We start from the raw sequence: 12,498 nt of genomic DNA, 5'->3' as shown, positions 1-12,498 counted from the left end.
TCAGGTCAAAGAAAAAAATATGGCAAGAAGCCAGAAAATATTAATTCAAGTAGTAAGGAGTCAAAATTTGAATCACACATGATTTAGAAACTACCACTATGAAGGAGAAGAAAGCTTGGAATATGATATTCCAGAAGACAAAGTATATAGAGTTATAGATGAGAATAGCCTACACCGCAAAACTGGGGGAGGCGGGGAGAAACATTTAATGAAATAGAGGACTCCCAAGTAATTCTGATGAAAAGGATGCATAGAAACCTTTCAGTTCAAATACAAGAATTAAGACAAACAAAAAGATAACTACATATGAAAAATTATAAGGGATTAAATGAAGATAAATTGCTTACATTCTAATATAGTGAGATGATTCATGTTTCCCCTCTGAACACTATCACCATTAGGGGTCCTAGAAGGAGTCTAATTAGACAGAAGGCTGAGAATAGTTCTGTTATGCTTTGATGATTTTAGAAGGGGAAGGAAAAAGATTAGGGGAAAGTATCTTACATAATTAGGGTGCACAAGTAGAAATCCATGAGGAAGAAGGAGGGTGGCTTGTACTTGAACCTTACTCCTTACTCTTACTACAACTGGTCAAAAAAGGGAAGAACACACACACACACACACACACACACACACAGTTGAGTACAGATATATATTTCAGTCAACTGGCAAATATAAGGGAAAGTTCTATTTGCCAGTTGACTAAAATGTATGAAGATGTAAAAAACTATGGCTCTCTTTGAGGTGCCAAAAATGGGAATTTGAGGGAGTGCCCATCAGCTGGAGAATAGTTTAACAAGTTATATTATATAAATGTGATAAAACGCTAAGGCAATAGTTTTAGATAAATCTGCCAATACCTGTATAAATTGATGAATGAAGTGAACAAAAGCAAGAGAACAATGAAAGACTTGGATACTCTGATCCAACCTAATGACCAACCATGATTCCAGAGGACTGATGAAAGATGATACCCATTTCCTGATAGAAAGCTGGTGGATATTCATACATATAATATACGCACATATGTATGTATTCAGATAGGTGTATATTCAATTGTATAGCTATACAACAGAAAATAATAAGTAGATTTAGGCAGATGCTACTGTGTGTGTTGTACATATATTTGTATATTTATACGTAGATACACAGTATAGCTATGTCTCCACTCTGTACATAAGTGTTTACATACATACACAAACCTGATTTCCACAATGGACATGTGCAAAATCAAAATATGTTTGTGTGTATGCATATATACACGATTTTTTTCTTTTAAACATGTCCAACACAGAATTATTTTTTGCTTGATTATACATGTTTGTAACAGGGGATTTGCTTTTCTTGTGTCCTTGGGGGGCAGGGTAAGTTAGAGGGAGAGGAGGCAAATTTTTACTAATTGAAAAAAAAATTTAAAAAGTCATTTTGGTAGCTGAATGGAGAATGGATTGGAGTGAGGAAAGAGACAGACAGACAGACATGAAACAAGAAGACCAACCAGGTTATTACATTAGTCCATTAATGATGTGATAAAAGCCTGTTCTAGAATGGCTGCTGTGTAAGTGCAAAGGAGACATATAGGAGAGACTAGAAATAATAATAATAATTATAATAATAATAATAATAATAATAACATAGTACTTCAAGTTTTACAAGATGCTTTGCAAAATTCTCTTTTTTTTCTTAGAAAAACCCTGAGAGGTAAATGCTATTTCTATATTTATTTTATAGATGAGGAAACTGAGGCAGACAAAGATTAAGTGACCTCCCAAAGGTCACCCAGCTGAGCAACTAGCTGGAACAGTGGCTAGAAACCAGTCCTCAAGTCAGGAAGACCCAAGTTCAAATCCAGTCTCAGATACTTATTAGCTATATGACCCTGGGCAAGTCACTTAATCCTGTTTGCCTCAATTTCTTCATCTGCAAAATGAGCTGGTGAAAGAAATGGCAAACTACTCCAGTATCTTTGCCAAGAAAATTCCAAATGGGGTCGCAAAGAGTCAGACAGGACCAAAATGACTAAATACCCAGCTAGAAAGTGCCTGAGGCCAAATCTGCACAAAGGTCTTCTCAACTCCAGGCCTGGTGCTCTATCCTCTACACCATTTTGCTGCCTTGAAAAGTGGAGGTACCAATAACAAAACTTAATGCTCATATTTAAATTTTTGACATATTTGGGCATAAAATATCCTCATTCATTTTTTCAGTCAATAGACATTTAATAAATGCAAGGCACTGTACCAGGTACTGAGGATATGCAACAAAAATAAGATTAAATAACAGTCCCTTCCTTCAAGAAGTTTACAGTTTAATCAGGGAAATGAGATTAGAACACATCTGTTATTTCATTGCTATTGGAATCTCCCAGTGAGGAAACTCCCTCTACCAGGCAAGTGTGCACCTACTTTGCAACTTGAAGGTATAGCCAAAGGCCTAGGACATTGAGGTTAACTGATTTGTTCAAGGTGACATAGACTTTATCCGTTCCTTAGTCCTAAGCCAATTTTCTATCCACATTCCCACCTTGGCTCTCACTAGTATAGCAGAGGAGATGTCATTCACAAAGCATTCTCATGTAGCCTAGAATTCAAAGGTGGGGAGCCTGTGGCCTTGAGGCCACGCATGGCCCTCCAGGTCCCAAGTGTGACCCTTTGAGTGAATCCAAACTTTGCATGACAAATCCCCCTAAATAAAAATATTTGTTCTGTAAAACTTGGACTTAGTCAAAAAGCCATATCTGGCCTGCAGGCCACAGGTTCCCCAGCCCTGTATAAATATATTGAGAAGGATGCTATGTTCCTACATACCAACTCCTACTATTGGACACTAGGCTTCTGCCTGGTAAGCATTTACCATGTTTAGCCCTGACCTAGACCCACTATGCTATTCCCTGGCCATCTTGTAACATACCACTTGGCATGTGCCATCTTTACAGACAGCTTTGTGTGAGTGACATGTGGATGTACTTGTTGGCTTCTGCCTTATGACAGTCTTCCTTCTGTGCACCCTTTTCCAACTCTAGTTCTTTTTTTTTCCATATGTTTTTGAGTTGAAAATTTTTCTCCCTTTTTCTCCCCGTCACCCTCCCCAAGACAGCACACAGTCTGACATAGACTTTACATTTACATACCCATTAAACATATTTTCACATTAGTGAAGTTGTAAGTAAAAATTAAAACCAATAGGAGGAACCATCACAAAGATGAAACAAAACTCAACAGAAGGTAAAAAATAAGTGAGAGCGATTTGACTTCCATAGTTCTTTCTTTGGATATGGACAGCATTTTCCATCCCAGGGCCTCTGGAAATATGTTAGATCCTCGTAATGCTGAGAAGGGTTCAGTTTAACATTCTTAGTCATTGCATAACGTGGCTGCTATTGTGTACAAAGTCCTCTTGGTTCTGCTCACTTCACTTAGCATCAGACCATATAAGTCTTCCCAGGTTTTTCTGAAGTCAGCCTGTTCATCATTTCTTATAGCACAATAGTATTCTATTACATTCATATACCACAACTTGCTCAGCCATTCCCCAATTGATGGGCATCCTCTCAATTTCCAATTCTTTGCCACCACAAAAAGAGCTGCTATGTATATTTTTGTACATGCGGGTCCTTTTCCCATTTGTTTGATCTCTTTAGGATATAGTCCTAGAAGTGCTATCGCTGGATCAAAGGGTATGCACATTTTTGGTAGCCCTTTGGGCATAGTTCCAAATTGTCCAACTCTAGTTCTTAGGACAGTAATAAAATTGGCACTTCCAAAACACTCCTTCCCAGCTACAACTCCTCTGTATATGTGGTCTTCCCCTATTAGCTCCTTGAAGGCTATTTGCATCAATATACAAAGTAACTAGCAGTGGTAAACACTTGGTATAATATTTTTTAGGCATTCATTCAAGAAACCAATTACAATTGGATAGTTTAGGGTATGATTTAGGCTTGTAGATTCAAAGGTCAAAGGGATCTTGGATGTTATCTTATTCAATCCCTTCATTTTACAAATGAGGAAACTAAGGCACAGAGAGCTAAAGTGACTTGCCCAGGGTCACAGTTTGTTATAGGCAGGATTTGAACCTATATCCTCTGAACAACCAATATGCAAACAACTAATCCCTTTTCCAACCATGTATCCCACAATAGTGGACATGATAGATAGCACCTTGAAGAAACAGAAAATTTTCAGTTGTGAAAGTAACATCCCAAACATTCTTCACTATTCTAAAGTCCCATACAGATTTTTACTTGTGTTTTTAATGTCATACTATTGAGGCATGGTGTCAGTTTCCTTGTCCTGATGTGCCTTTTAAATCATAAATACTAAGAAAAATCTGCAAAGAACTTACATTTACCTGTGGAAGCACAGACCCAATGATTGAAATTCAAAGATTTTTCTTTAAAAACCACTTTTTGTAGCCAAATCTTCTGCTCAAGCTACTAATAAATCATGCAGTATCTGAGCCTCAGTCTTCCCATCTAACAAATGAGCTATAATATTACATGACTTCTATGTACTTCTAAAATGTTGTCATTAAAATTTCCTTCGTTTTCTCTGTCCCTACACCTTGGCAGTGTCTATGATGGAACTTCATGATGGCCACAAAGCAGATAGGCTTTGAAAGATCTACAGACTAGATAATCATCCCCTAACTAAACCAAAGATGATTCTACAGGCATACATTCTACAGGCATTCTAACATCATTAACTGGATTGCCAGTTAATTGAGACAACACCATAGGGCACCAGTAGTTCCATAGGAAAAATGTTCTTCTTTGTTTGAGTGTTGAGGAAATAACCAAATATTATTACAATGGGGTTTTACATTATGATGGGATTTGGTTAAAATGTGTTAGCAACATTCTTCTATAATGACATTGGACCAGGCAGCAGTTAAATAGAATAGGTCAAATCACGGTTTTTGTAATTCACTTATTCAAAGAACCCCATAGCAATGAAATGCCCCAGTGTATATTGCTAGTATATATCCCCAAGGGGTCGAGGATAAGGAGAGGCTCGTACGTATGAAAATATGTATAGCAGTACTTTTGTGGTAGCAAAGAAGTATGTGCTCACCAATTAGTGAACATTTGAACAAACCATGGTATATGAATGTAATGGAAACCCTATGAGAAAAGTTGAATACAGAAAATTTAAAGGATCATGGAAAGATTTGTAGGAAGTAATTCAAAGAGAAGTAAGCATAACTAAAGAAGAATATATGCAGTGACAACAATAATGGAACAAAAACACCACCAAAACAACCATGAAGTTTGAGTAATATTAATGATCAGTCTTAATCCCTGAGAAGAGATAATGAAAAGTACCTCCCTCCTTTAGTTGGAGGAGCAAGGAACTGCAGGTGTAGAATGTTGCATATATGGTCAGACATAATCATTGTATTGGAAGGTTTTGCTACACGATTTTGGGGTGGAAGGGAAAGAATAAATCCAAATATAACTGTGGCAGAAAAAAATAGGCATCAATAAAACTTATTTTTAAAAAATTTAATGCAAAAAGGGAGATGTGAAGAAGGGGGGGAAAACCTGGTTATATTTATAGCTACAATGGAGAAAAAAGTGAGCATCACAGAGAAATCAGGAGATATGTAAGGACATGTGTCTGAGACAAAGAAAACCAGAATGATGACTCTTGGAAATGTGATTTTTTAATATTTCAGTGCTGCCTTCTTCTTTATGTAAATGATTCTATTGTGTTGCAAGAGGCAAAATGCATATGCACACTTCTGTTCCTTTTATTAAATGCACAGAAGGAAGACTGTCATAAGGCAGAAGCCAACAAATACATCCACATGTCACTCACAAAAATCTGTCTCTAATCATGATCTCACATAATTTCAGCCCAAGCAAAGAATGAAAATATGCCCATGCTCAGGAACAGCCCGTCAACACCCACCAGACACTGCTATTCCTCTTACTCGGCTCTAGTGATACCCATTGTCTCTATCAGACAGTCATATGAATTTCCTCTTTGCTGATCAACAGATGCTGCTGAGAGGAAACAAATTAACAGGAAACATACCAAAGAAAATTTAGATTCACAGAAATGAATCCTAATGGTAGATAATGACATTTTAAACTTTGTGCCAACATGTTATTGTATTCTCTATAAAAAGTATTGATCTAAAAGTCGTACCTCAAAGGATAAGTAATCAATGGATACAAAGAGTTCTCAAAAGAATTGCAAACTATAAACCACCATACATAAAGCTTCTTAAATTTATTAAGAATAAGATTCAACATGACTCAAAACCATTCAAGTTTAATCTCACACTTAAATTGGTAAACATGACAAGAGATAGAAATAGAGTTGGAAAGCTACAGAAAAAATATGCATGCCTATTCAATACACTATTGGTGGAGTTGTAAATTCATCTGACCATTCTGGAAAGCAATTTTAAGTTATGTTAAGAAATTATGGCAAAATACTTAAAACCTTTGACCCAGAGATACTAGTCATATGCTCCATGGAAGTCAGTTTCAGGAAGGAAGGTACCAATATACAAAATATTCATAGAGGCACTCTTTTGTGATAGCAAAGAACTTGAAACAAAGTTCATGCCTATCGGTTAGTGAATGGCTAAAAAATGGTGCTGCGTAAGTGTAATGGAATATTACTTTGTCATCTAAAAAACAGATACAATATCCAGAGAAGCATATGTGTATATATGAATTAACGCAAAGTAAAATAAGCAGAAGTAGGAAAACTGCATACATACACACATGTGTGGGTATAGATATAAATATATACTACAATGTAAATGGAAAGAACAACAACAAAGAACTGGACTCAATTCAACACTTTGTAGTTTTAATGACCAAGTATTGCCCTGGAGAAGAACTGAGAAAAGATACCTCCCTTCTTCACAAAGGTAGGGGACAATAGGTATGCAATATTGTATGTAGTATAAGACTCGGTTACTTCTGTTGAATTGATCTTTTGATATTTTTATCCTTTATTACAAGGGATGGTTCTCTGGGCACAGTAAGGGGAGGGATATATTCAAAAATAAGATTGATAAAAACAAAAGATATCAATAATTTTTAAAGAAATGTATTTAGTTTAAAGAGAAGCATAATACTTATCCTCATTTCTATCACAACTCATATATCAACATAATATATTGTCATTTACAAAGAATACTTGGGTGGAAAGATGTAGAAGGCATCATTCAAAGAGGCAACATGCCACAATGAAGAAGGAATTAGATTTGGAGTCAGAGGTTCAATTCAGTCTTTTTTCAGTCATTTTCAACTGTTTGTGACCCCATTTGGCAAAGATACTGGAGTGGTTTGCCATGTCCTTCTCCAGTTCATTTTACGGATGAGGAAACCGAGGCAAACAGGGTTAAGGGACTTGCCCAGGGTCACACAGCTAGTAAGTATCTGAGGCCAGATTTGAACTCAAGATTAGTTTTCCTGATTCCAAGCCCCGTGCTCTAGCTACTGCACCACCTAAACTTAGGTTCAAATCCCAGATTTGCCCCTTACTACTCATTGTTTACTTCATTGTAAAATAATAGTTGGACTAGATGACCTCCAGGGTTCCTACCTGTTCCAAATCTATGACTTGATAAGTCAGAACCCATAGGCATCTAACAAATTAGAAAGCAGCAAACTACCAGAGTTTTAGTGTTTGTCTCTGTGCTAAGTGCCTCTGCTCCCCATCCTAGAAGGGTGTGTGTATGTGTGTCTGTGTGTGTGTGTTCAAAATGTTGAATCAGCTACATTAGAAACTTTAAAAATGTTCAAATGAAACTTACATATTAGCATATCTCAAAAAAATTCTACAGTCACAATCTCAGAGTAGAAAGAAATGTCAGAGATAATCTGTTCTAGCCTGTCACCTATATCATAAGACTATGAGCTCATTAAAAGCAAAATATCGTTCACCCTCTATTTTAAACAAAAGGTTTAGAACATGTGTCAAACAATCATAATAGACTGATTTTGACTTCCTAGAATGTGGAAGATCAAATGATAACAGAGTATTCTAACCTCATGTCATCCTAAAATAAATTGACCACATCAGTGGGATGGAGTTGAGAACATGAGTCAGTCAACAAACTTTTGTTAAGTTCCTATTATGTGCCAGCATTGCGCTAAGGGCTAAGGATACAAAGAATGACAAAAGGCAATACCTGCTCTTGAGGATCTTACAGTCTAATGGGGGAGACAATATGAAAGCAGCTATGTACAACAAGCTATATAAAGAATGAGTTAGAGAAAATTAACAGAGGGAAGGAGCAACTAGGTGGTACAGTGGATAGAGTGCCAGCCTGAAGTCACAAATAATCATCTTCCTGAGTTCAAATCTAGCCTCAGACACTAACTAGCTGTGTGACCCTGGATCAGTCACTTAGCCCTGTTTGCCTCAGTTTCCTCATCTATAAAATGAGCTGGAGAAGGAAATGGCAAACCATTCCAGTATCTTTGCCAAGAAAACTCCAAATAGAGTCATGAAGAGTCGGACATGACTGAAACAACTGAACAACAGAGGGATGGCATTAGCATTAAGAGGGATTGGGAAAGGCTTCTTGTAGGAGATAGATCTTAAGGAAGAGTTGAAGTGAGTCAGGGAAGCCAGTGGACAAAGATGGAAAAGGAGAGAGTTCCAGGCATGGTGGACAGGAAATAAAAATGCACAATAAATTTGTCAAGAGATATTGGTAACATTAAAAAAGAGAGAGCTCATCATCGGTAGCTTTAGAGAGAGCTGTTTCATTTGAATAATGAGGTCAGAAGCCATGCTTCTTAACTGCATAGTTAAGAAGAAGGGAGTGAGAGGAAAAGGAGGACAGGTATTGACTGAAGACAGACTATAGTTTTCTCAAGGAGTTTAGTCAGAGAGGGGAGAAAAGGTATAGGATGATAGCTAGCAGGGATAGATTTCTGAGGATGAGGGACACATGGGAATATTATCTGTAGGCAGTAGGGAAGCAGCCCATAGTCGGGGAGAAATTAAAAGATAAGCAAGACAGTGGAGATGACAGAGGGGACAGTCTGCTAGGAAAGACAAGGTGAGGTGGATCATATGCTTGTAACAAATTGATTTTGCCTTAGTGACACCTCGGCATAGCTCAATGCTAACAGAGTATTCCAACCTCATGTTCCAAAAAGTAGTCTGCTTTAATGGTATGGGAATTCAAGGGATAGGTGAGGGTGTTTACAAGGCATCACTAACCTTTCAAAACTTAAATAAGGAAGAGCACTTTCCATGGTCCCCTAAAAACATCCCCCAAATTCTAGTATAAGAATTTACCCCAGAATAACTATTCATATTGTATGTTGGAAGATACCTTTGAGGTCAATGAACCTACTCCCCTCATATTAAAGATAAGAAAATGGAGGCATAGAGAGGTTAAGCGATTTGTCCAGCATGCAAAGGCTAAGAACTGTCTGAGAAAGGATTTGAATATAGTAATTCATCAGGCCAAACTCAGTATTTGATCAACAATACCATACTCTCTCAATTCTGCTTCTTCACACTCACCATCTGGATTTCTTTATTTTGACTTCTGAAATTTTCCAGGATTCCTTTGGTTCCTTTTGAAATTAATTTATTTGTTCATTTTTTGAGAGTGCCTCTTCCAACTTTGTAGCCCTCAAATCTTTATATGATCATTCATTTAGAGCTAGAGGAAATTTTAGAGGTGATTCTAGTCCTACCCACTCATTTTACAGATGAGAAAACTGAGACTTGAAAAATGACTTGTCAGATGACTGGCTCAAGGTCACACTGGTACCAAGATAGGAGCCCAGATTCCCTAATCCCAGATTCAATAGTCTTTCCACTCCATCATACTGCCTCTAATGAAAAAGGCCAGAAACTTGAGAGCTACTGTCTGTTCAAGCAAGTGAATACTAAGCCTTCAGCCCTCAGCCCAACACAAATCTAATTCATAGAAGATGGCCTAGGATCTAAGAGTTTCCAGTCTGTGGTCTTTGTGTATCTGCTTACAACCTTTGCATTCCTTTCCATCAACAAACCTTAAGATTTTCAAATCAAAGTAATTTACCATTATGGGCTGTTCAAGCACAGTAAAAACATACACAAAAAGCAAGTGAAAAGAATGAGAGACTCCTTAGACTGAGAGGAGTATGCTTTGATAGCTGTGTGCCATTCTAGCTGCAGGGGTTTCCATTAAACATGACAGGAGTTGTGTGACTAAGACCCTGAACAGTGCTCTCAAAACATTGCCACAAATGTCTGAAATGAGAAGTCTTTTTTCTTTCTCTCTTTTTTTTTTCTGCTGCTCCCACATTCAGTGTACAGAGAGAGAGAGCCTTCTCTTTGGTTAAAGTGGCTCGGGCTTTTGTTGATTTATAATTCTTCAGGTGATCTTCCAGCTTACATCCAGTTAAGCCTGGGGAGAAAAGGAATTTCATATCTTGCAGTTTAGTCATCTTTCCCTCTGATCTGAGAGCCTTCTCCACGTGGGCTCAATACACACAGAGGAAGGATAGTGCTGTCATCTATGAGACTGCTCCATTAGAATAGGCTCACATTTACAGATTAAATTTTGTAGTCAAAGTAATTTGCTTTGACATTCAGTGAGCTCCCTTTCTATACAGATCTTTTTTTGTGTGTGTTTATTTGGGGCAGGGAGGGGTGGTGAAGGGAAGTAATCAGCAGCATGCGGGCTCACATACGAGAAATTCCCACAGAGAACCCCTGGAAGAGTTGTATTCTGTCTCCTAACCTAATTGAGCAGCTGATCTAACAATAGTGGACTCTGAAGCCAGAAGGGGTTTTTTTTTTGGGGGGGGAGTTGAAGGGGGAAGAAAAGATCCTTCTTGAAACCCTTTTGACATGTAAGGGCGTTTGTACTACCCTGTGCTTGGAGGAGAGTGGGAAGATGATAAATAATATCTCCTAATCCATCTCCCAGTTGATTACAAACATCTTTTTTTTTTCCCCCATCTCTCCTTTAGGTCCAAGTAAGCAATGTGACTTCAGTGTGTCAGCTCAAGGACCTTTCAAAGAACTTGTTTCACAATGGCCTCCTGTGTTTTACAAAGAGCAAGAAGCAACTTATCTGTGTTTAAAAAAAAAATAAAAAACCAACAACCACCACCACCAAGCATAAGCTGAGACACAAAAATAAATAGTTCCACTTGGCCTCTTCTTCCTAATAAACACAGACAGATGCCCAGGAGACCCTATCTTGGATTTCCTGCATGTACAGACAACTGCCAGGCCTTTGGAAGGTCCAAAAGGAGAAGTGTTGGCGCCCTCTGCTGCCCATTCTTTACCTTTACCTTCTGCATTCCACCTAATGGGAGAGAGCCTGAGTTATCGTGTCATCCAGTTCAGAATCATTCGACAGCCCTCCATCCACCTGATAGCACCAAGTCTCCTTAGTGTAGTTACAAAATAATAATAATGACAGTAACAATAATAATAATAATAATAATAATAATAATAATAAAATAATACCATGATGACCTTGTAACTGAAGTCTATATAGACGGCAGGTTGTTTGCCCTAAAGGCTGTACAGTACATACTTGCCTTAACCCATCAAAGTTGTACATCAGAGCAACTCAGTGCAGGCTCTCTGAAGTAACTTCCTTCAGGCTGCTGTTAATTCTGGGGAAAGCAAACCGAGTTTTAAGTCAGCGTGCTTCATGTCAGGGAACAAGAATGCCTAGTTCAGCAGCTCCAGAGCTTCTGCGGGATAAACTGCCAGCTGTCAGTGAAGTGCTTTACTGTTGAGCCGACTCAGTGGCCAAAAAGTAACAATAACAATAATAATCTTGATGATAACCTTTATAATGCTAAATAAGGTCTTGGGGAGGGGGATGTTCGGGAGGGGGGTGTTGGGAGACAAAGAAAAACTCATTAAACTACTAACCTTCCTGGAAACAGCTTCGTTAACCCCATTATTTTTATTTAGTGCACTCTAGGTGCTTTTCTAAGTAACTTCCAATATGTCTTTTACTAACTCCAGAAACATCTGCAGATTTCTATCAACAGAGGCCAATTGAATATGTATTAGCTATGTTTACTCTTTTATATCTAATTCAAATGGAAGATCTGATGTAAGTGAACCTTTCTTTTCTAACTTCCGCATATGAGATTATTTTTTGTGGGTGGGGGGGTGGGAAGGGGAAATAGTTACCTTGGTGAAATATTTGAGATCTCTTTGTGGTATTTGGGGGATCTGTTGTGTGTTAGAGTGTGTATTTTAATCTTCCTGTATTATTGTGGCTGAAAAAAAAACTGTGCTGTTATGTAGTTGGCAACAAGATGCCTTTGGGAACTTAATAGTAGGTCAATGTGTTTATGGAATACTCTGAACTCCTAGGAAATTTCATTTTGTTTTGAATCTGAGCTGTATTTTCAGGCACTATGTGGCTTTCATTAGCAGTTAACATATTTGTTCAGGCTTTTTCAGGAACTTGGATTGGCCTTGTTTCTTTTCTTGGAACCACCTTGGAACACTTCAGACAAAGGGAAAAAAAATGATGCCCTCCCAC

At 37.8% G+C, this 12,498-nt stretch overlaps 1 protein-coding gene across 1 annotated transcript in view; it reads left to right on the top strand.

The window, feature by feature from the left end:
* NKAIN2 (sodium/potassium transporting ATPase interacting 2) overlaps positions 1-12,107 on the top strand; it is a 1,318,805-nt gene extending 1,306,698 nt beyond the window's left edge. The window contains exon 7 of the mRNA XM_078155167.1: positions 10,952-12,107. Coding sequence (XP_078011293.1) covers positions 10,952-10,961 — 10 coding nt within the window. The 3' untranslated portion in view covers positions 10,962-12,107. The remainder of the gene's footprint in view (positions 1-10,951) is intronic.
* Positions 12,108-12,498: the final 391 nt, after the last annotated feature.

The sequence above is a fragment of the Phascolarctos cinereus genome, unplaced genomic scaffold, assembly GCF_003287225.1.
Source record: "Phascolarctos cinereus isolate Bilbo 61053 unplaced genomic scaffold, phaCin_HiC Scaffold_5;HRSCAF=322, whole genome shotgun sequence".
Taxonomy (NCBI): domain Eukaryota; kingdom Metazoa; phylum Chordata; class Mammalia; order Diprotodontia; family Phascolarctidae; genus Phascolarctos; species Phascolarctos cinereus.
Note: the sequence above shows the minus strand (reverse complement) of the source record. Positions and strands in the feature narration are given on the sequence as shown.